The 24420-nt window shown below is 48.8% G+C and overlaps 6 protein-coding genes across 6 annotated transcripts; all 6 read left to right on the plus strand.

Annotated features, from left to right (window-relative positions):
• Positions 1–522: 522 nt before the first annotated feature.
• SAMD00019534_044740 (hypothetical protein) lies at positions 523–7202 on the plus strand (the record flags this gene model as incomplete). Its single annotated transcript, XM_012899964.1, has 3 exons — positions 523–567; positions 673–2526; positions 2595–7202. The coding sequence occupies 3 exons, from the start codon at positions 523–525 to the stop codon at positions 7200–7202; spliced, it is 6507 nt and encodes a 2168-aa protein (XP_012755418.1).
• Positions 7203–7435: 233 nt separating this feature from the next.
• On the plus strand, positions 7436–8887 carry SAMD00019534_044750 (hypothetical protein; the record flags this gene model as incomplete). The annotated part of the gene is made up of 2 exons (XM_012899965.1): positions 7436–7551; positions 7930–8887. The coding sequence occupies 2 exons, from the start codon at positions 7436–7438 to the stop codon at positions 8885–8887; spliced, it is 1074 nt and encodes a 357-aa protein (XP_012755419.1).
• A 1591-nt stretch (positions 8888–10478) lies between these two features.
• Positions 10479–14157, plus strand: SAMD00019534_044760 (hypothetical protein; the record flags this gene model as incomplete). The annotated part of the gene is made up of 7 exons (XM_012899966.1): positions 10479–10620; positions 10741–11658; positions 11734–12059; positions 12144–13136; positions 13263–13421; positions 13498–13925; positions 13992–14157. 7 exons carry the CDS (start codon positions 10479–10481, stop codon positions 14155–14157), a joined length of 3132 nt encoding a protein of 1043 aa, XP_012755420.1.
• A 2186-nt stretch (positions 14158–16343) lies between these two features.
• SAMD00019534_044770 (hypothetical protein) lies at positions 16344–16715 on the plus strand (the record flags this gene model as incomplete). Its single annotated transcript, XM_012899967.1, has 2 exons — positions 16344–16472; positions 16602–16715. 2 exons carry the CDS (start codon positions 16344–16346, stop codon positions 16713–16715), a joined length of 243 nt encoding a protein of 80 aa, XP_012755421.1.
• A 247-nt stretch (positions 16716–16962) lies between these two features.
• Positions 16963–21063, plus strand: SAMD00019534_044780 (hypothetical protein; the record flags this gene model as incomplete). The annotated part of the gene is made up of 3 exons (XM_012899968.1): positions 16963–17439; positions 17531–18996; positions 19062–21063. Coding segments are annotated over 3 exons (3945 nt in total), but the record flags the coding sequence as incomplete, so codon positions are not given.
• A 482-nt stretch (positions 21064–21545) lies between these two features.
• Positions 21546–24240, plus strand: SAMD00019534_044790 (hypothetical protein; the record flags this gene model as incomplete). Its single annotated transcript, XM_012899969.1, has 5 exons — positions 21546–21596; positions 21687–23009; positions 23075–23440; positions 23514–23984; positions 24097–24240. The coding sequence occupies 5 exons, from the start codon at positions 21546–21548 to the stop codon at positions 24238–24240; spliced, it is 2355 nt and encodes a 784-aa protein (XP_012755423.1).
• Between the last annotated feature and the right edge of the window lie 180 nt (positions 24241–24420).

Consider the following 24420-nt stretch of genomic DNA (forward strand, 5'->3'; position numbering starts at 1 on the left):
TTACATTATTAGATGTGATTACATTATATCTTAAGATTCAAAAGATCAGTCATGTGATTGTCAAGAACATGACGAGTCTCAATTTTAATTGTTTGGATATTATTAACTTATATATCTCGTTTGGACTATCGATCTTACAATAGATATACAAACATATATATTTATATGGTATTATATGTCTTGGTCGTTGTAAGGTGATCGTTTGGTCCAATGAGTGTCTACGAGTGTTTGAAGTTCAAATAGAAGAACACACAAACATCCTGTTTTTGAGCACATTCTGAATGAACTTTGAAAGAATGCAAGTGTTCACCTTTCATCAATCATTGATCAATCGTGTTGTATTAATAGTAGTAATAGAGAGGGAAGATATCGATATTGGAAGAATATCTTCAATCATATACATACACACATTATCATTATTGTCCTCTATTATTATTATTCGATCAATCGATCAATCAAAAGTTCAACAAAGACTCATTACATATACATACATACAATATATAGATACATAGGTTCAAAGCCATGTCAGATGTAGTTGCTAGAAATAAGCAATATGAGTACAAGGCTGTAGGTATCGACACAAGGTCACATCATCATCATCATCATCATCAACATCATCAAATGATGGACAAACTCACTCACTCATTCTTTAATCTACAACTATGACAACAGAACTCAAACTTGGTGATACACTCAGAGAGGAACCCTAGGGATCTTAAAGAACCAAAGGGCGAACCAGAGACTCTGTGGGGCAAGTTGGGCGGCAAGATGGGCGACCGTGTATCATACTCGCGACCAACTGAACTACTCGATAAACATCAGCAACTAAAGAGAAAGAATGTGGACAAGGATGTGGTGATGGAGACGGTCGTCCCCAAGAAGCTGAGACACGGCGCCGCCGATGTACTCGCCGCCACCGATGCCTACGAGGGCCTCTACAGGCCCAAGACCAGGGAGACCAGACTGATCTACGAGCGAATGATATCCTTTGTTCAGACATTCGTGGGCGATCAACCGTTGGAGATCATCAAGGGTGCCGTCGACGAGATATTGGCAATTCTAAAGAATGATCACATCAGAGCGCCCGAGAAGAAGACAGAGATCTCAAAGCTGCTAAAGTCTATGACCGAGGAGCAGTTTGCAGAGATCACAAGCATGGGACGCGCCATAACAGACTACACCGACGCTTCGGCCTCGGGCAAGGCGGCATTGGACTCGCTGGACGACTCACACGGCGTGGCCGTCGTCATCGATGAGGACGAGGAGGACGACGCCAACATGGACAACTTTGAGATCAGAGAGGATGAGGACGAGGACGAGGAGATCGTCGACGAGGACAGCAAACAGGCACTCGAACAGGAGCAGGCGGCAGCGGGCGATCAGGACGAAGAGTCGATCAAGTCGAATCTCGTGGACCAGTCGACGACGGGCGGCAACGGTGTCCAGAAGGACGCGCTGAACCCGCTGGACATCGACGCCTTTTGGATACAGAGGAAGATTTCGGGCTTTGAGTCCGACCCACTGCAGTCCCAGCGATTGGCCGAGCAGGTGGTTAACATCCTGCAACAGAGCGATATAAGGCGCTGCGAGAACGACCTCGTCGGCCTCTTTGACTTTGCGCGCTTTGACTTTATCAAGCTGCTGCTGCACAACAGACAGACCGTGCTGTATTGTACATTATTGGCCAAGGCCGAGAACGATCAAGAACGCAGGCGACTCGAAGACGAGATGACAAAGGATCCCGAACTGTACAGATTGCTCAACAGGCTAAAGGGAACAGCAGGCGATCAGGCCAGCAACGGCACAGGCACCAACAAGCAACAGAAGAAGGCTGGTGGCGCCGCAGCTGCAGCGGCCGCGGCCGCCAAGGCCTCAGCGATCAAGACACCCAAGCGCAACCTCGACCTGGACAACCTCACCTTCCACCAGGGCAACCGATTGATGACCAACAAGAAGTTCCACTTCCCCGCAGGATCAAAGCGCGAGACCTACAAGGGCTACGAGGAGATACACATCCCCGCCCGCGAGAACCCGCCAATTGGCGAGAACGAGCGCAGGGTGGCGGTCAGCGAGATGCCCGAGTGGGCACAGGCACCCTTTGCCAACTTCAACGTGGCGCACCTCAACCGTATCCAATCGTGCCTCTACGAGTTTGCGTTCAAGAGCAACGACAATCTGTTGCTGTCAGCGCCCACTTCGGCTGGAAAGACCAACGTGGCCATGCTGACCATCCTGCATGAGATTGGCAAGCACATGCACGACGGCGTCATCGACTTGGACGCCTTCAAGATCGTGTACATTGCGCCAATGAAGTCGCTGGTGCAGGAGATGGTGGCCAACTTCTCTCGTCGTCTGGCGTCGTACGGCATCACCGTCAAGGAGCTCACTGGAGACCAATCACTCACCAACAAACAGATATCCGAGACTCAGATCATCGTCACCACTCCCGAGAAGTGGGACATTATCACAAGAAAGTCTGGCGAGCGCGCCTACACACAGCTCGTGCGACTAGTCATCATTGATGAGGTAAGCGGTGCCCTCCCTCTTTCAATCCGACCATCAAGTCCTAACATTCCTTCCTCACTTCAATCTAGATTCACTTGCTACACGACGAAAGAGGTCCAGTGTTGGAGTGCATCGTTGCAAGAACACTTAGGACGATTGAGTCCACACAGGAGATGGTGCGACTGGTTGGTCTGTCTGCTACATTGCCAAACTATGAGGATGTAGCCACATTCCTGCGAGTGAAGCCAGAGGGCGTGTTCTACTTTGACTCTAGCTACCGTCCCATCCCCTTGGAGCAACAGTACATTGGTATCTCTGATCGTGGAATCAAGCAGCTGCAGCTTATGAACGACATCACATTCAAGAAGGTGGCAGAGCGCGCTGGCAAGCATCAGATGCTGATCTTTGTCCACTCACGTCGCGAGACTGGCAAGACTGGTCGCGACATCCGCGATCGTGCCATCGAGGCCGACGTCATTGGTCAGCTGCTCAAGAGTCGTGCCTCAGTTGAGGTGCTGAAGGAGGCCGCCGAGAAGTCGGTCAAGAGCGCCGAGTTGAAGGAGCTGCTGCCCTACGGCATCGGAATCCATCATGCCGGTCTGGCAAGGACCGACCGTATCCTGGTCGAGGAGCTGTTTGAGGACCAGCGTATTCAGATCTTGATTTCAACCGCCACACTGGCATGGGGAGTCAACCTGCCCGCGCACACTGTCATCATTAAGGGCACGCAGGTGTACAACCCCGAGAAGGGCTGGACCGAGCTCAGTCCACTGGACGTCACACAGATGTTGGGTCGTGCTGGTCGTCCACCATTCGACAAGGACGGTGAGGGTATCATCGTCACCAGCCAGAACGAGATGCAGTTCTACCTGTCGCTGGTCAACACACAGCTGTCCATTGAGAGTCAGTTCATCAGCCGTTTGGCAGACAACCTCAACGCCGAGATCGTGCTTGGCTCGATCCAGAACGTACGCGACGCCGTTCAATGGCTCGGTTACACCTACCTCTACATCTGCATGCTGAGGAACCCACCCCTCTACGAGATCAGCTACGACGAGATTGAAGCTGACCCCGAACTGGAGCAACGCCGCATGGACCTGGTCCACGCGGCCGCCATCCAGCTGGACAAGAACAATCTAATCAAGTACGATCGCAAGTCGGGCCACTTCCAGACCACCGACCTGGGAAAGGTTGCAAGCCACTACTACATCACCAACGCCTCGATGTCAGTCTATCACGAGCATCTCAAGCCAACAATGAGCGACATTGAGTTCTTCAAGCTGTTCTCGCTATCATCCGAGTTCAAGAGCGTCGTGGTCAGAGACGGCGAGAAGCCCGAGCTGGAGAAGCTGCTGGAGCGTGTTCCTATCCCTATCAAGGAAACGATCGACGAGCCCGCGGCCAAGATCAACGTGTTGCTGCAGGCCTACATCTCATGTCTGAAGCTTGAGGGCTTTGCCCTGATCGTGGACATGTTCTACATTGCCCAGAGCGCAGCGCGTATCTGCCGTGCTCTCTTTGAGATCGTACTCAAGAAGGGCTGGGCCCAGCTGGCAAAGAAGATCCTGTCCGTCTGCAAGATGGTCGAGCGCAAGATGTGGTCATCGCAGTCGCCCCTGCGCCAGTTCAAGGAGATCACACCCAAGATTCTCAACCAGCTGGAGCGTCGTAGCATCCCCGTCGAGGACCTGTACGAGTACAACTCGCAACAGCTCGGCAGCGCAATCCAGAACCCCAACGAAGGCAAGAAGCTCTACAAGCTCATCCATACGCTGCCCAAGGTCGACCTGACCGCGCACGTGCAGCCCATCCTACATGGCCTTCTGCGAGTGGACCTCACATTGACGCCTGACTTTGAGTTTGACGAGAAGTACCACGACAACTCTGTTGGCTGGTGGATCATTGTTGAGGACGTCGATGGCGAGAAGATCCTCTACTACGAGTACTTCCTGCTCAAGAAGCGTATGATGGAGGACGAGCAGACCATCACGTTCACGGTCCCATTGACCGACCCACTTCCTCCACAGTACTACGTGCGTGTGCTGGCCGATCGCTGGATTGGTGCCGAGTACAACCTCTCAGTCAGCTTCCGCCACCTGATCCTGCCCGAGAAGTACCAGCCATGCACCAAGCTGCACGACCTGATACCCTTGTCGCTGGACTCACTCAAGGACCCCAAGGCAGCCGAGATCTTTGCGCCCGCATTCAAGTACTTCAACGCTATCCAGACACAGGTGTTTGATTGCATATACAAGAGCGACGACAATGCCTTCATTGGCGCGCCCACCAACTCTGGCAAGACAGTGTGTGCCGAGCTGGCAGTTATTCGCGAGCTCAAGAAGAACCCCAACGCCAAGATCGTCTACATCGCGCCAATCCAAGAGCTGGCCTCATTGCGTCTGCGCGACTGGACCTTCAAGTTCAACCGTATACTAGGCAAGAGTGTTGTGGAGCTGACTGGCGAGCCATTGACCGACAACAAGCTGCTGGAGCAGTCCAACATCGTGGTCACCACGGCCGAGAAGTGGGACATTCTGTCGCGAAGATGGAAGCAGAGAAAGTCCGTCCAGTCCGTGGCATTGTTCATCGTGGACGAGCTCCACATGATTGGTGGCGGCGCCGAGGGTTCCATCATGGAGATCGTCGTGTCCAGGATGCGCTACATCGCCATCCAGACCGGCAAACCAATCCGTATCGTTGCTCTGTCGTCGCCTGTGGCCAACGCACGCGACCTGGCCGAGTGGATCGGCGCCACCCCCAGCACAATGTTCAACTTGCATCCGGATGTGCGTCCTGTGCCCCTGCAGATTCAGATCCAGGGCTTCGACTTCCCACATTACAACGCGCGCATCCTCGCCATGACCAAGCCAACAATCTACGCCGTCAGCCACAACAAGGCTGGCCAGTCACTGGTGTTTGTGCCATCGCGCAAGATCGCAAGATCTCTCGTCAAGGACATCATCGTGCACGTCGACTCGGAAGAGGACACGACCAAGAAGCGCTACCTCAGATGTGCCGAGTCCGACCTTGATCTCAAGAACATTGAAAGTGTCGCACTCAAGCAGTCTCTGCAGTGGGGCGTTGGATTCTACCACGAGGGCCTCACGGCGCTCGAGAAGAGGACCGTCGAGAAGCTGTTCCAGTCGGGTGCCATACAGGTGCTGGTGGCCACACATTCAGTGTGCTGGTCGCTGGATGTCTACTCGAGCCTTGTTATAATCATGGGCACTCAGCTGTACCAGGGCAAGACTACTCGCTACGTCGACTATGCCATCAACGACGTGCTGCAGATGATTGGCCGCGCAGGCAAGCAGGGCATCGACGATGTTGGCAAGTGTCTGCTGCTGTGTCACAGTCCCAAGAAGGAGTACTACAAGATGTTCCTGAACCAGCCACTGCCGGTCGAGTCGCATTTGGACCACTTCCTGGCTGACCACTTCAACTCGGAGATTGTCACCAAGACCATCAGCAAGAAGCAGGACGCGCTCGACTACCTCACCTGGACATTCCTCTACCGTCGTTTCACTCAGAACCCCAACTACTACAACCTGACTGGCATCTCCCATTTGCATCTCTCTGAGCACATGTCTGAACTGGTGGAGAACACCATCACAGACCTGGAGCAGGCCAACTGTGTCATGGTCAAGGAGGACCAGGACTCGCTTGCACCACTCAATCTGGGCATTATCGCCAGTTACTACTACCTCAAGTACACAACGATCGAGCTGTTCGCCTCGTCGCTCAAGGCCACCACCAAGCGCAAGGGTATCCTGGAGATCCTGTCAATGGCGCCCGAGTTTGCCGCCATCCCAATCAGACATCGCGAGGACCAGATGCTCCAGAAGATGGCGCATCACCTGCCGCTCAAGATTGAGAAGCCCTCGTTTGACGATCCACACACCAAAGTCAACGTGCTGCTGCAGTGCCACTTCTCGCGCCGACCAATCTCGGCCGACATGCACCTCGACCAACAGATGGTACTGGAGAACGCCACCCGTCTACTCCAGGCGATTGTAGATATTATCAGTAGCTCGCAGTGGCTCAACCCGGCGCTGGCCGCCATGGAGCTGAGTCAGATGTGCACACAGGCTGTCTGGGACAACGACTCGGTGCTTAAGCAGTTGCCGCACATGTCGTCCGAGCGTCTGGACGCCTGCAAGAAGGCTGGCGTCGAGTCGGTCTTTGACCTGATGGGTCTGGAGGACAAGTCCAGGAACCACCTTCTCAACATGTCGCAGAAGGAGCTGGAGGACGTTGCTCGCGTCTGCTACACATATCCCGACATTGAGATCTCGTACAATGTTCAGGAAGAGGGCGATCTGCATGCCGGAGGCAGCGTGGCCGTCGAGGTGATGGTGCAGCGCGAGATCGATGAGGACAATGCCAACCCCGAGACACTCAACGTTGTGTACGCGCCATACTATCCCAAGAAGAAGATGGGTGGCTGGTGGGTGATTGTCGGCGATCCCAAGACCAACCAACTCTACAGCATCAAGCGTCTGACCTTCACGTCCAGCGCCAAGGCCAAGCTGGAGTTCCCCTCGCCGCCCGTTGGCAAGCATCAAGTGACCCTCTACCTCATGTCAGACTCGTACACAGGTTGCGATCAAGAGTATGAGATTGAACTGGACATCAAGCCAGCATTAGTGGATTCCGATGAAGAGATGGAAGATGAGGAAGATGGAGTTGAACAATAAAGTCATCCAGAATGGACTGGAAGTGATTGATCAACATGGGTCGGGTCATCAGTAACGTTCCCCCCACACCCGTATTTTTTATTTTGCGCACTCACCATCACTGAGGCCCTCTGATCACACAAATGTGTGTGTGAGTTTGAAGTCTGCTTGAGACATCTGATCATCATCACTTTACACCTCCTACATAAATATTCATTATTACATATATATATAACAACATCAGGTCACAAACTATGTTGAGCAACATTACTCCATCATTGCAGAGAGTGTCAACTGGATTCGTGCGTTCATTCGCATCGGCCACAGTTGTCAAGTACAACTCATTCGGAAAGCCAGAGGAAGTCTTCAAGTAGGTCATAAACATACAATGTCAATCATATATATTACATACAACTGCAGATGAAAGAGTGGATGAATGGACTTCACATTATACGACACGAAGAAGACAGAAGACACAACAATACTTGATAATGTTGCGAAACAGTCATTCAGGCATACTTTAGACAGGGTCGATCAAAGATCATGATTGATAGATGATGTTAGATTTGACAATCAATCATATACTTGTTTGACCAATCAATCATATTGTCGATCACTCTATGACCAACAAACGGTCAATCATTCAATTAAACGAACATGATCACTCACTCACTCAATCCATCACACCCAAACCAACCAATCAATCAATCAATCAATCAAACAATCAATGATGATCAATATAATACAGAGTAGAGAAGGATAATGTAGCAGACAATGTTACATCGAATGAGGTGTTGGTCGAGATGATTCATGCACCAATCCACCCAGTGGACATTAACTTGGCAGAGGGAACTTATGGCATCCGCCCCAAGTTGCCATCGATCGCCGGTACAGAGGGTGTCGGCATTGTCAAGAAGGTTGGCGCCGGCGTCCAGGGACTCAAGCTGAACGACTACGTCGTGCCACTGCTCTCGTCCACTGTGGCCGGCACCTGGAGAACCCAGGGTGTCTTCTCGGAGAAGCAGCTGCAGAAGGTGCCCTCTGACATCCCAACAGAGTACCTCTCAGCCGTCTCGATCAACCCATGCACTGCTCTTCGTCTGCTCGACGACTATGTCACACTGAAGGCCGGCGACGTCGTCATTCAGAACGCCGCCAGCAGCATGGTCGGCCTGTCGCTCATCCAGATCGCCAAATCACGTGGAATCAAGACGATCAACGTCGTCAGCCGCAGCCCAGACTACGACGAGCAGGTCACCCTTCTCAAGGGCCTCGGCGCCGACATCGTTGTCGACGACGAGTACATCCGCACACCAGAGTTTGCGCGTCTGATCGCCGACCTGCCCCGTCCACGTTTGGCACTCAACGCCGTCGGCGGCCAGTCAGCCACCGAGCTGGCCCGCGTGCTGGGCGATGGCGGCCACCTCGTCACTTATGGCTCCATGTCGCGTCGCGCTGTCACCGTGCCCACCAGCCACCTGGTGTTCCGTGACATCACCGTACACGGCTTCTGGCTCACCCGCTGGATCGAGAAGCACAGTGCACAGGAGCGTCAGGCCATGTTTGACACGATCTTTTCACTCATCCGCAGCAAGCACCTCAAGCTCTGGCTGGAGAAGCACAAGTTCTCTGACTTCCAGGGTGCTCTCGCTCGCTCCCAAGAACGAGGCAAGGGTAGAAAGATTGTTCTCGATTTACAATTGTAATATTCATTCACATACAAAACACACATCAATATAGGATAACAGTTATCCATCTCTTCATAGTCATATCCATCAATCAATCAATCAACAATCATATATCTTATATCTCTTTATACATTCTGATGATGAATGATCATTGTTGACGAGATTTGAAGTGCCATCACCACAAACAGAGCAAATGACCAAAGAGGGGGTATCACGTGATAAATAACCCGACATTGAATGAATGGATTGGATGATTGGAGGTGATTGACTCTTACATCGATGGATTTCAAAGTGGCTTCGGCTCAAAGGGCGTGTTTGGCGATGGTTTTGAAGAGTTTGTTGGAAGGTGTTTGTGTGTTTTGGCTGGGGCTTGACTGAGGACCAACTCCAAACCATCAACAAAACAAAAACAAAAACAATGTGTGAAAGAGAGGCGGAATCTAGATTGGCTTCCCATCTCGATTGAAACCTGATGAGTGTGTGCATGTTTGTGCCTGGGAGCAGCAGACGATTTTTTTTTTCAACATCAACTACAGACACTCACACAAAGGTAAACAAAAGGATGTTCTAGCACAGCATTACAGAGTAACAATAAGCAGACATACAGGCGAGGTGAGGTGAGGTGGTTTGTTAACAACATCACAACCATCAAACATACTCATACTCATATCATACTCATACTCATATACACACACATTAAACATACATATACAGCCAAACAGACAGTACATACAGTTTGAATTCTGAGATTGGAAGTGAAAGTAAATGTAAGACCATACTATCCATATCACGTGATTGTACTCATACACTCATCAATCCATCATTCAGAAGTTGTTGTTGTTGTTGATCATTCATCCAATCACACACTCATACACACCATTCATTCACTCACGCCCACCCCAACCAACATCAACAACCAACAACAATAACAAACACCAACTATTTCTTTGTTAAGTTTGTTTGATGATGGACGATCCAGTCTTGAGTGGACCACTCTGAAATGAAGTGCCGACATCATTGATGTTGTTTGATTGATTGATTGATTGGCAGACAGGCACACACACACTTATATAGACACTTAAGATTACACTTCTTACAACCTTCATTGTGTGCACCACTTGCCCGATCATATGAACGACGCAATCCAGTCAGTTCCACTGAGGACAGAACACAATCAATCAAACATATAGTCCATTAATCAATCAAACATAATCCATCAATCTTGATCTGTGACCTAATACCTTGCCCAACATCATTGATTTAGTACACTACACATCGCGAGATTAAACAAAAGACAGGTAGTCCAGCATCAGCATCATCATCAACTTCAACTTCATCAGTATCAATCCAATTCCAAATCCAATAACAGCATACATTTGACAACAAAGACGACTGACGGATAAACAGCCAACAAAAGACAAAGACAAAGACAAGAGACTTACTTGCTGCCAGTTGCAGAGAGAGAAGGAATCACAATCATTGATTGATTGATCGAAGGAGCTAGGCCGCGAGGACATATAGGCTCCCAATCTCGCTCAAGCATTTATATATATATATATATACATATACATACATATACATACCATAAGCATAAGCAATGGCGATGACAATGACAAACAACAGACGGTTTGTCAATCACATCATTCGAAATGTCGTCCAGCAAAACAGCATTCCAGACGGCACGATGCCCTCTCCAGAGGCCCAGTTCACATTGACCAAGTACTTTGATGATGCCAACACTGTTGATCTTGGTAAGTTGTGATTGATCGATTGATTGGAATGGCTTGGATTCATTCCAATCATAATACAAGTCAATCCAATTGAGTGAGTGGAGCGATCAGCTGACACGCCAATCACGCCATACTATGTAGTGTTCATCAATATGATGGACAGAGTCAACAGCGAGAAGACACACTTTGAACCAGTACTGTCAAGGATACTCAAGTTGATCAAGAACAATATATCATTGCATCCACCATCACTGCAGATACTTCTGGATTTGGACGCGTTTTGCATTTGCAGCGCGCCACTGGTCAGCGCCACACTGCAAAAGACAATAACCTACATCCGCGCACTCATTGCCAATCAGGTGCGCCAGCATCCCAGCTATATCATACATCAGCAGCACCAGCTTGGCGTTGGAAACAGCGGGCTGATGCCCAATGGCAGCGGTCATGGATCGTCCATGTCGATGCGCCGCTCCAGCATTGGCCTAGTGCGCACGCGAAGCCAGTCGGCGTCCACCTCGTCCACCACATCCAGGGACGACCAAAGCCCTCTTCAGCCACGCACTTCACTCGACCTGAGCAACATGCTATCGATATCAAATCAGCAACCGCAACACAACCCAGCAATGTCAGTGTCGTCGTCCACATCGACGTCATCGTCGCCATCGCCGCAGTCGGTTGCCGACTCGCCCATTCGCATCACACTCAACAACTCGCAGTCGTCCACCGTGTCGACGCCACTCTCTCCCAACCTAATGTCAGCGATCACCAACTCGCCGGGACAGGGCGATCCGACCGCCGCAGCCATTGGCATTTCGGCGTCGGTGTCGGGCAACTCGATCGCCCACATCACTCTGAAGGACAGCGGCGCGACTGCTCTCAACAATGCCACAATCACTCATCCCTTCTCGTCGAGCAATGGAATGGCATCGTCTGGCAGCAACCTCATCAACTCACCCACCCTCTCACGACGCGCTGCCTGTCAAGACGATGGCTACATCTGCGACTTTATCGGCTTCAAGACCAACATCAAGTCATCATCGTCCATTGCTCACAAGCATAGTATGTATACTCACATACTCCATCCTCAGTCACTCCCATACTCATTCATTCAATCAAACTCCCAATCAACAACAGAGATACAGAGCTTGTTGACACACTCACCATTTGGCGTGCTACAACAGTGCAGCGACATTAAGGCAAAGGACATCTTTGTGTGCCCAGACGATTCGAACAACATGGCACCAATCAACATTGTACAACAAGCAAAGAAGAGGTCTGAACGCAAAGATGCCACGCTGACCATGCGACGCAGGAAGGCGCCAGCACTGTTTCAATACAAGTATTACAAAGATCAGGAGCAACTCAAGATCAGCGAGGCAGAGAAGTTGCAAGTCATCAAGGTGATCAACAACCCTTCCACTGCCCAGGACAGGGCCATAGCGTCGAGGATATTTATAAAGGTATGTCTTGGCATGAGGACCAATCAGATCAACTCTGGAACCATCCCTACTCACTCACTCATTCAATCAATCAATCACAATCAGATACTGTTGGATATATATTGCAAGAATGGAGTGGAGGGCGAGAAGACCATATTGGCCTACTTCAAACAGATCATCGAGAGCCCAAGCAAGGATACAAGGATACAGTTGTTCAATATTATATTCAATCTGGCCATCCACGTCAATATCTACTCGGAGCTGAAGCTGGACGATGGCTCGCATGGCACCATTGGGGATCTGCAGAGCTCTGTGTTCTCGCTGCTGCGCGACATCCTTAACCACTGCGTGGAGCACGAGCGCGACAACAAAGTCTGGCAGGAGGCCCTGAATTGCATGATCTTCTTTGTCGTGCACCAGGGCGCCATCATCCGCAATCGCATGTTCCAGCTCAACTCGGGCATCATCTCGTGCATGCTGACCTACGTGCAGGACATCAGCGATCAGACCAAGCGCATGCTGGTTCGCATGCTCTGCAACTTCCTGTACCGCGACGTCAATCACAGCAACCAACAGAACAGCGCGTCCATGGCGCTCAACGAGGAGGAGCTGAACGCCGTCGGCGGCATCGACTTTGTCCTGCGCCTGTACACCTCGGTGCGCTCCAACGAAGCCAAGAACAACCTGTTTGTCGTGGTCTTTGACTATGTGCTGCAGAGCGCGCTCAAGTGCCAGATCATCGCCGACACGCAGTTGGTCCAAGAGGCGCCGCTGCTGCTCGAGCTGTTCAAGCGAGCGGATGCGCCACACTACTTTGTTCAGCTGTTCAAGTGCATACCCGAGAAGGACTTTGTGTCGGACTTCTTCCAGTTCGCATCGTCCGACGCTTCCAAGAACAACGAGGCTTCGTTCTCCTACGAGGACCTGATCATCAAGTTCTCGATGAAGATACACGAGCATGCCGTGCGCTTCCAAAAGATGGATCCCTACTACGAGAAGTTTGCGCAAGAAGTCCAAGACCATCCCGACAAGTCAGCTGCTCTCTTGCAGGAGTGGTTGTTCAATGAGCAGGATGAGACCATACGTATGAATGGCGCGGTAAGTGTCCAGGAATTTCCGGCAAGTCACGTGACTTGAAGCCTGTCACGTGACACCGATCACGTGATACCAAATCGATCACATGACTAACTTCCAATGTATCCATTTACTCATTATACATTCTAGAACTGGCTACTTGTACTTCTAAAGAAGACTATCATCGACAAGGAACCCATCAACTATGCATTTAACATATTTGTACAGCTTGCATCGCATGCCAATCCACAGATTAGAAGGCTATACATCAGCCTTACCGAGAGACTATTGCTGCTTTCAAAGTATAGAGTGAGTAGTCCAGTCCTCCCTCCAACCCAATGCCAAGGCCACCCCTCCTAACATCGTCGTCATCACCACCCTTTAGTTGAAGACTGGCGAAAGCAAGAGAGACGAGATATTCGAGTTGTTCAACGAGTGCATGCAGAGATTGATAGCGGCGGGCGAGAAGGATGAGTCCAACTTGCTGTTGATCATAGATATAATGTTCGATTTAATATATACTAGGAATGGAGCAAAGACATTGTTCATCAAGGACACGCAGCCAGACACAAACTACTCGCTGTTCCTCAACAACCAGTTCGTCATATCGATTAGCCTTCTAAAGCTGATCAACATTGGCACGCTACATTACAGCTTTGCCAACATCCCCACACTGGAGCGATACTACGAGCCGAGACTTATGCTTTTGCATCTCCTACTGCTTCGTTGCAGTGATGCCGAGGACCTTGCCAAGATTGGCGGTATTGGATTCTTCAAGAATCTAATGCACGACTCTTGTACACAGATTGCATAGTAAGTTGATCATTCGACCAATCATTCATTCAAGCAATCACTAACATCAAATGTACAAATATATAGCCATTCAAGTTACTTCTTGTTGACACAATTGGAAGCAGAGAGTCCTGAGCAATACCGAAGCATCCTCACAAGACTACTGTCAAAGGCCAGAGAGAACAATGACGAGAACTTAATATCCAATCCATTCTTCCAGGTGCAGGGCATAATCGATATGACTCACAAGTGACAGTAAAGTGCTGGTTCATAGGTGAGAGCTGGCAGGCAAGACACCTGCCACACCCCTTCAAAGCAAGCAAGCTGGATGCATCGGATGGAAGGAAGATGGATATCCTGGACATCCAAGTCCTCAGTGGTTGTCAACTTTTTGATCACGACAGAGTAAAGTCCCCATCAGTTCGGAATCTACCTTATTTGGCTTGGTGCGCCCATTTGTTTGGCTTGGTTGATTGGTTGAATCGACGTCCTATTAGGACTCACGAAAGGGGGAATAATAGACTGATCAGTCACACTAGTGGATTAAACAGGTAATGATGTGTGTGTGTGTGTGTGTGTGTGTGTGTGTGTATGTACAACAACTCTCACCCTACGTCATCTTGTTTCCTTCCTCCTCTCAACAACTCAATGAGTTGAGCGTAGCTACTCTCTCACTCATTTGCACTTGACCAGACTCATTCATCAATCAATCAATCATACATGTAATAAGGTATTCTATTTACCTTACAAATCATATTATATATAACAATAACTTGATGGATAGAAAGACAAAGATAATATTAGTATTTGGATTGTTCTTGGTATCCTTGATTACACTTATATGTGGAGTTGTATACTTATCAGTTAAACTTGTACCGACTGTAAGTATGAGATGTTGGAGCATTGATAGATAGGATAAGTTGTTAACATGGTATTCAGATCAAAGAAGCTAAGAACTTTAGAGAGACAACATGTCAGATTATAGATTTACATATAACACCTACAAATGTTAGTGATTCAGGGCCATGCGGCTCATTGGACTCTAATGTATGGTGGACATGGTGGCTTGGTTACAATGACTTTGTTGGTGACAATGGAGTATTGTCATATTCAAGTTCGACGAAGGGCAACCCTGCCTCCAAACCAAAGTCCATCAAAGATATGAACCAATGTTATCAAGCTGAATGGACCGTCAACTTTGCTTATGGAAGTCAGAACCAGGGTGTGATTCGTAGTCTTTGGACGACAGACACCAATCTGGTGCACAAGTATACGAACTTCTACTCTGTAAACTCGATGCATGTTTGCTACTACAATCAGAACAATATGGATCAGATGTGTTGGGCAAAGTTGAAGCCTTACAAACAGGCCTACTTTGACAACACTCTGGCCATCACAATACCAGGCGCAATTGGCACACTGCTCTTCCTGTTTCTGTATATAATGGTGCGTCGTCGTGGGGACCTATCTCAATATTACACAATGACTCGTGATGAGCACATTGAGTTCAATCAGAAGAATCGACTCACTTTGATGGATCCCAACAATCCAATACTATCAGTCAACACATTCATTTATGTTGATCATAACGACATCAAGAAGTCTGGAAATTCCAAAGATCGCCTTATTGATGGCAGCAATTGCCATTCCGATGAAGAAGATGATTATTGATTATAATCAACTCTAATGGTGTCGCCACCATAAAATTGTATCCATCCTACCTCTCCAACTCAATCCATCAATCCATCCATTCATCAATCCAATTATTTAAGTATATAATTATGATCATGATCAATTATGATTGATCAAAGAGCAAAAAAGCAAGAGAATGAGAGGCGCCACAACCATGCAGTGTGGTGTGGAATGGCGGTAATGATCAATCACTAACTAAACATCATGAATGATTGATTAATTGATTGATTGAATATACTCCCACATCTACAAACACACCAATATTACAAGATGGATACCATTCATTGACCAAACATGAGTTTGGATGTATTATAGTTAGTGTTAGTCATGGGGTGTGACTAATACTATATCACACACCTATTGGAGTTGATCACAGGGCTCCCCTCCGTGATGGCGGTATAGGGGGTCTGCCTGGACAGGCGGGAACAGACAATACCCACCCCCGCATCCTCTCTCTCACTAACACACAAATTCCCCAACACATCCATAACGGGGTTGCAAATGGACTTGAACCAATCACCTCATCCAATGATAGAGTGGATAAATCATTTGAGATGGAAGTGAAGTGAAGTCAATTTAAATTATTAATAATAAATTTAAATTGATTGTCAGGAAGGTCAGGTCATTCATTCATACATTATATTGATACATACAAACCATCAATTGCCATTAATTAATTTGAACCAAATTCAATAACAACAACAAATTGTATTCAATCCTTACCCTACTCTACCCTGTAAACAAACCATGACACCAACCAAGAAAGTTGCAGCACCAGTTGTTCTTGCCCCGAGATCAAAGAGGACAATAGTACCTCCCGACAGATTGGCATCAACAGTAGTGCCTAAGGCATACGAGAAGCATCCAAAACCAAAGGTAAATATTAATAATCAATTATTAAATTAATTATTTTATTAAGTTATTAATCAATTATTCCTTATTTCTTTTCATCAATTTGCTTCCTTCCTACCAAATTACTTTCTAATTACATTTAATAAAACAAAGAAAACCAAGGCAACTACTACCAAGAAGGTTAAGAAGACTCCTTCAAAGACAAAGAAGCCAAAGGTTGCCAAGGCAAAGAAGACTGTAACAAAGAAGGTGAAGGCCACCAAATAAAGTTGATGTATAATAATTATTGATCAGTTAGATTGTCATTCAAATATTTGGGATAGGGTGAGGGTTAGGGTGAGGGTAAGGGTTGAGGTTAGGGTTGTTCTTCTAATTTGGGCTGCCAAATGGCGCCAAAAGTTCATTATTTCAAATTTGTGTCAATCTCATTCACTTCCCTCTCTTTGAAGTAATCATTACTTCAAACTATCTCTATCTTATACAAATACTTATATTTATACATATACACACAATACACATTCACAGGGCAATGGATGATGATACAATAGATTCAAACGATGAGTCATCTCAGTCGTCCAATGATGATACTCCACAGAAAATCAGAAGTAGCAGCAACAAGAACACCAAACAGACACAATCACAATCACAGTCACAGTCGACTACAGCCTCAACAGCAACAATAGCAGTTAACAATAGTAATAATAATAATAAGGATGTAAAGAGATTGATGATTACAAAGATGACGTTGGAGAACTTCAAATCATATGCCGGCCTTCAGGAGATTGGTCCCTTCCACAAATGTTTTACATCTGTCGTTGGACCAAATGGCAGTGGCAAGTCCAACGTTATCGACGCTCTACTCTTTGTCTTTGGTCGCCGTGCCAAACAGATCCGTCTGAACAAAGTAGCCGAGCTCGTCCACAACTCTGAGAAACACAAGAAGGAGACCACCGCCAAAGTGTCCGTCTTCTTCCAAGATATCATCGACTTGGTATGTGTATCCACACATGTGGACATGCCCACAACATCAACATCCACGTTAACAACACAATACTAACAATGATTGGTTGGTCGTACAACAGCCAGGCGATGACTATAAGGTCGTACCGGGTACAGAGTTGGTAGTCACTAGGACAGCAAACAAGAAGGGTGAGTCCACCTATCAATTGAATGGAGAGAAGAGCACGTATACAATCGTCACAGATACATTGAAGAAGCGTGGAATCGATCTGGATAACAATAGATTCCTGATCCTTCAGGGAGAGGTCGAGCAAATCGCCATGATGAAGCCCAAAGCCCAGAACCCGCATGAGGAGGGTTTGCTCGAGTACCTGGAGGAGATCATTGGCAGCAATCGCTATCTGTCACAGATTGAGGAGTCATACAAAGCCGTTGAGGCGGCCAATGAGAAGAGGACCACAGTATTCAACAGACTAAAGATCGTCGAGAAGGAGCGTGAGGGCCTTGAGGACGCCAAGACCGAGGCCGAGAACTATCTCAAGATGGAGATCGAGAGCATTGGCTACCGCTCCATCATGGTGCAGATCAAGCGACACGAGTATGAGCGCGAGAATCAGACCAACCTCGAGCAGAGGCAGCAGTTGGAGAAAAAGCTGGCGGTTGAGAAGGAGAAGATGTCTGAGACGCGCACCAAGCTGAAGCAGTCCGAGTCGACTATGAAGGCAGAGGAGCGTCTGCGCGACGACCTGTCCAAGACGGTCGCCCGATGCAAGGACGAGCATCACCAGCACGAGAAGCGTGCCATCAAGATTGGCGAGGACCTCAAGCATCTCAACACAATGATCAAGAAGAACGACGCCGTGCTGGCAGAGGAAGCCAAGAGGACACAGGACCAGACCGAGGCCATCGAGCAGCTCAAGGCGGACATTGTAAAGAACGAAAAGGAGTCCACCGTGCTGCCCAAGAAGCTGGCCGAGGAGGAGAAGGCACTGGAGAAGATGATGCAATCGCTCAAGGGCGAGACTGCCGAGCTGCAGGCCGAGATGGAGGAGCGCCAGAAGGAGCTGATGCCCTGGTCCAAGAAGTTTTCCGAGATCAAGTCCAAGGTGGACATCCAGCGCTCCGAGATCCAGGTGCTCTCCAAGGACTTTAACGACGCCCAGCTGCGACTGGACGAGGCGACTAAAGTGTTGGGCGAGTCCAAGTCCACAGCCACCAAGCGCAACATCGATATCACAGCCGCCAAGAAGGAGTTGGAACAAGTCAAGAGCAATCTGAAGAAGGCCGAGACCGCCATAGCACAGATGAGACAAGAGGAGGATAGTCTGTACGCTGAGATGAAGAAGGCTCGTGTCATCACCGAGGAGCTGAGGTCGCAGCTCTCTGAGAGCTCCTCAAGGAATGCCGTGCTGGATCGTCTGATGCGAATGAAGGAGACAGGCGTCCTACCTGGCATCCACGGCCGTCTCGGTGATCTCGGAGCAATCGACAAGAAGTACGACGTTGCCATCTCCACAGCCTGTCCATCCCTAGACAACATTGTTGTTGACACGACCTCCACAGCAGAGAAGTGTGTCGATGAACTAAGGTAAGTGAAGACGCGATCAATCAATCAATCAACTCTGATTAACCAACTCTCTCGATCACATACAGGAGGGGCAACTTGGGAAGAGCAACATTCATCATATTGGACAAGATTGATTACTTGAAGAAACAGACAGAGAAGATAGATACACCAGACAACACACCAAGACTGTTTGATTTGGTCAAGATGAAGGATGAGGAGATGTACGCCACGGCATTCTACTACGCACTCAGGGATACACTGGTCGCCAACGACCTGGACGCCGCCACAAAGATTGCCTATGGCAGCAAGCGTTACAGAGTTGTCACGCTGGACGGTGCCCTGATCGACACGAGCGGTGCAATGTCTGGTGGTGGCAACAAAGTGATGAGGGGTGCAATGGGCTCCAGGGTGTCCGATCCTACCGAGGACAAGAAGCGCCTGGCTAAGCTGGACGAGGAGCTAAAGGGCCTCGACGCCAGTCTACAAGAGGCCAGAACAAAGAGGACCGAGGCACAGGCCAGCATCGAAGAGCTGACCAAGCGCAAGGCCGAGCTGGAGGTCGTGCTGCCCAAAATGGAGATGGATATCAAGGCTGCCCACCAGAAGGAGGAGGAGCTGACCAAGGCCATCCCAGCACTGCAAGCTCAGGTCAAACAGTCATCGGCCAGACGCGAGAAGGTCGAGCAGCTGCAAGAGAAGCTGGACGTCGACATGAAGGAGTACGACAAGATGAAGACCAAGGTTGACAAGATCGAGGCCGAGATCCAGGAGGTGCAGAACAAGATCGTCAACATTGGTGGCCCATCACTCAAGAGTAAGAGGGAGAAGGTGGAGCAGCTGCAGCAACAGATCGACCAGGGCCAGCACGCCATCACCAAAGCGCATGTACAGATAAAGAGTATGGAGAAGTCGATCGAGAAGTCAAAGAAGACCGTGGAGCTCAACCAGGCTGAGCTCGAGGAGAACAAGGAGAAGATCAAGCAACAGAAGCAAAAGAAGAAGGACTTGGACACCGAGGCCACACAGCTGTCCGAGAAGTATGGCCAGGCGCAGGAAGACCTTGAGCTCAAGGAGAAAGAGCTGACAGACCTCAAGAAGGAGCGCGACAAGCTCAGAGACCTCGACAAGAAGGGCAGCTACCTGGAGCTGGTCATCCAGACCGAGCTGGACGATGTGAGCAAGACGATCAACGAGCACCAGGAGAAGGTCAATGGCTGCATGCGAAAGTTTGAGGAGCTGAACAAGAGGAAGCTGCAGAGCAAGATCCTGGACAGCGACCCCGACGAGCCATTGGAGATCCTGTCGACCGAGCGCATCGAGGAGATGGCCAGCGAGGCCAACGAGATCAACAACAAGATCGCCGCGCTCGAGGTGCAGCTCAAGAACTCCAAGCCCAACATGACGGCAATCAAGGAGTACCGCAAGAAGGACGAGGACTACAAGACCAGGGTGGGCGAGCTGGACGGCGTGACACAGGAGCGCGACACCCATCGCAAGAACTACGACAACCTGAGGAAGAACCGTCTGGAAGAGTTCATGGCCGGCTTCTCCATCATCACTACCAAGCTGAAGGAGATGTACCAGATGATCACGCTGGGAGGTGACGCCGAGCTCGAGCTGGCCGACAATTCCGACCCATTCTCCGAAGGCATCATCTTTAGTGTGCGTCCGCCCAAGAAGAGCTGGAAGAACATCTCCAACTTGTCTGGCGGTGAGAAGACGCTGAGCTCCCTATCGTTGGTGTTTGCCCTGCATCACTACAAGCCCACACCACTATACGTCATGGACGAGATTGATGCCGCGCTGGACTTTAGAAACGTGTCGATCGTCGCTCGCTACATCCAAGAGAGGACAAAGAATGCGCAGTTCATCATCATCTCGCTGAGGAACTATATGTTTGAGTTGGCCGATCGTCTGGTGGGCATCTACAAGACAGAGAACTGTACAAAGAGTGTCACAATCAATCCAAAGGCATTCATCGCCGACAACAACAACACAAATACAACTTCAACCAATAATGACGAGGACAACAACAGTAACAAGAGTAAACTATCACAACAGTCATCATCATCATCCAGTCAAGTCAATAAATAGAAGGAGTTGGATGAGCAGTCCAAAGCTACCATTGACATTTTAACCAATTCGATTGAATCAGTCCAGTCCAGTCCGGTCAAAGATATCATTGTCCATTCGAGCGGCGGGACACCCTTACTATCTCATTGATTTCATTGATTGATTGATTCACGTCATCAATCCAGAGTGCGACACGGCAGACCCAACAAACACAAAGGATGCTTAGAACGCTGTTGATGTCATTCTCCAAAACACAATTTTTTGATCAATTTTTACCATTGATAGGTCTAGTGTGTGTATGTGTGAGTTGGTGTATCTCTTCCAACACACAACACAAGCAAAACACAAAACAAGGAAGCAAAGCAAGTAATACTACTCCAAAGTCAGTTAGTCTGTGAGACACACACCTTATAAAGAGGAAGAAGGAAGAGATAGAGAGATAGAGATAGAGAGTCAGAGAGATAGATATATACAGAGAGAGAAGAGACACGATTACCATGTCCAGTCCAAACCCGCCTCCTCCCAAACCAAAGAAGGCTGCTGCCTTTGTAAGTCAATCAATCAATCAATCAAGTGTCACAACACTTTCAATGTGTCTAACAACACAACAACAACAACAATCAATTGCAATACAATAGAGTCAAACAGGTAGATCACTTCCTCCACCACCATCAATTTCAGCTCCGACTGCACCAGCAAGTCCAGCTCCAAGACCTCCATCACCATCAGCTCCAACAACTACAACAACAACAACTACTACAACTACTACAACCCCTACATCTCATGCGACAAACAATCATCATGCTCCAACAACTACAACAACTAATGGAACAGGTCGACCCCTGCCACCTAGATCACCCGACATTGGATCGCAAGGCAGTCATCATGGAACACACACATCATCATCATCATCATTTCTTAACGCCAATAGATCACCTGATACACTGTCGCCAGAGTTACACTCTGCCGCTGCAGCACCACTTCCACATCCTGTAATACCTCCACGCAATATCAATAACAACAACAGCAACAATAATAACAATGGCAATGCACCAACATCACCAATTGCCAACAACAACGCAGTAAGACAACCAATCAAGGCACACTCAGCCAATGATCTATTGAACAACCTCCCACCACGACCAAATGTCACCAGGTCATCCACGCTCAAGCCTGCTGCTGTCACAGAGGCTACACCAATGCCCACCGTGGCCAAGAGCTCGACCATGCGCAAGCCATTGCCCAACCTGCCACCACCAGGCGCACCAACCACCACCACCACTACACCATCGCCTTCAACGGCCTCACCTATAGCATCACCATCATTGACCAGCTCACCCGCTGGAGCGGCGACGGGCACAGAGTCAAGCGTGGAGAAGATGCGAAACAACCTCAAGTCGGCGCCACATCCCCTCCCGCCCCTGCCCAAGCTGCCCGCAGGTGAGCGTGGCACAATCTCGCGACAATTGCCCAAACAGAGTCAGTCCAGTCTGCAGCTGTCCACTCCACAGCCACAGCAGCAACAGCAACCATTGCCACCACAACCTCAACAGTTGACCCCATCATCATCGCAGGGCAACCTGGCGAATGGTCTATCACAGACGGCAACAGAGCCACGAGAGAGCGTCACAGTCACACTGATCCCCAACGAGTCGGTAGCCAGCGAGTTTGCACATCCATCACTCGATCATTTGGCAGCGTTCTCCTCCATGCGCGATCTCAAGGCCAAGGAGATCCTCACGACAGAGCGAACCTACTGTGACAACATGCGTATCCTCGTCGAGGTGTTCATCGAGCCGCTCAAAGCGGGCGAGGGTGGCATCTCCAAGGAGAACGCCTCTGTCCTTTGCTCCAACCTCTCGGACATCCTCCAAGTGTCCATCGAGCTACTCATGCGACTAGAGGAGAGGCTCCTTGCCTGGTCCACCACACAGCGCATTGGTGATGTATTTAAGACCCTGGTAAGTTGGTGATGTTGGAGCCCACAACACACGAACCATCCACTCACTCAATCAATCAATCACAGATCCCCTTCCTAAAGATGTACACAAACTATACAGTTGGATATGATAATGTTATGAATGTAGTGACTGAGTGCGAGAAGAACTCCAACTTTGTACTGTTCATCCAGAGATGTACCAGCGACCCAAGAACTAAGAAGCTGGATCTCAGGTCATACCTGATTCAACCAGTCCAGCGTATTACAAGATATCACATGCTCCTGGACGAACTGCTAAAGCACACCGATCCATCGCATCCAGATTATGCCGACCTCTCCAAAGCGCTTCAAGAGATGAAGAAGGTGACATCCGAGGCCAACGAAGCCATCAAGCGTAGTGAGAATCGTGCCAAGGTCCTGGAGATCCAGAGGATGTTTGTTGGTGATGCAGATGTATGTTTTTGTTTAACTTCACGTGGCGTTTCCAACAACAAGGAACTAACTAACCAATCAATCAAATGTCTAGATTGTGGCGCCACATAGATCATTCGTCTTTGAAGGCGTGCTGACTAAGGTGTGCAGGAAGGCATGCAAGAAGAGACTGGTGTTCTTGTTCTCAGACATGCTGATATATGGCTCATCAATCCCACCCAAGCTGTTGCTACACGAGAAGATCATGTTGGAACACTGTAGGATTGAAGATATTCCAGACGGAGACAGTGGAGGCAGTCGTGCTATCTCGCTCAATGGCGACGTGATCACCAACGCCTTCCAGATATGCAGCAACAAGAAGTCGTTCGTCGTCTTTGCCGACACACCCGAAGGAAAGATGCAGTGGATGGTGTTGTTGATGGAGACGATCGCCGCGCTGCAGACCAAGAAGCAGACACTCAAATCCGATTCGATCTCACGAGCAGAGGCGCCAGTCTGGGTACCGGACGAGACAACCACCAATTGTCCATATTGTGGTGAGCAGTTTACCTTTATGAATAGAAGGGTAAGTATTGATTGGCTGTTGTCCATAACAATAAGTATATATCACTGTCCATGAACTAATATCATCCATTCCCTATCTCTCCCCCTTCCCAATCACTTAACCGATCGATCAGCATCATTGTCGTAGCTGTGGAGAACTAGTGTGTGGAAAGTGCTCAGAGAAGAAGTTTAAGCTGCCAGTGACAGACTTCAAGCCAGCAAGAGTATGCTTTGTTTGTTACGAGAAGCTATCCAACGCCAATGCCAATGCCAAATAAACCCATCCATTGTAAAGCCCTAATCTATCAATCAATCACCAGTCAAGAGCAATCGGCAGTGTGTCGACTGTTGTTGTCACTAACAATCAGTATCATTGTAAACTTGATCATCATGACTTTGTTGAATGAATGGATTTAGGAGATGTCACCCTGTAACTCACTTTAATAATTATTATTGTT

Source organism: Acytostelium subglobosum (genome assembly GCF_000787575.1).
Source record: "Acytostelium subglobosum LB1 DNA, scaffold: scaffold8, whole genome shotgun sequence".
NCBI lineage: Eukaryota > Evosea > Eumycetozoa > Acytosteliales > Acytosteliaceae > Acytostelium > Acytostelium subglobosum.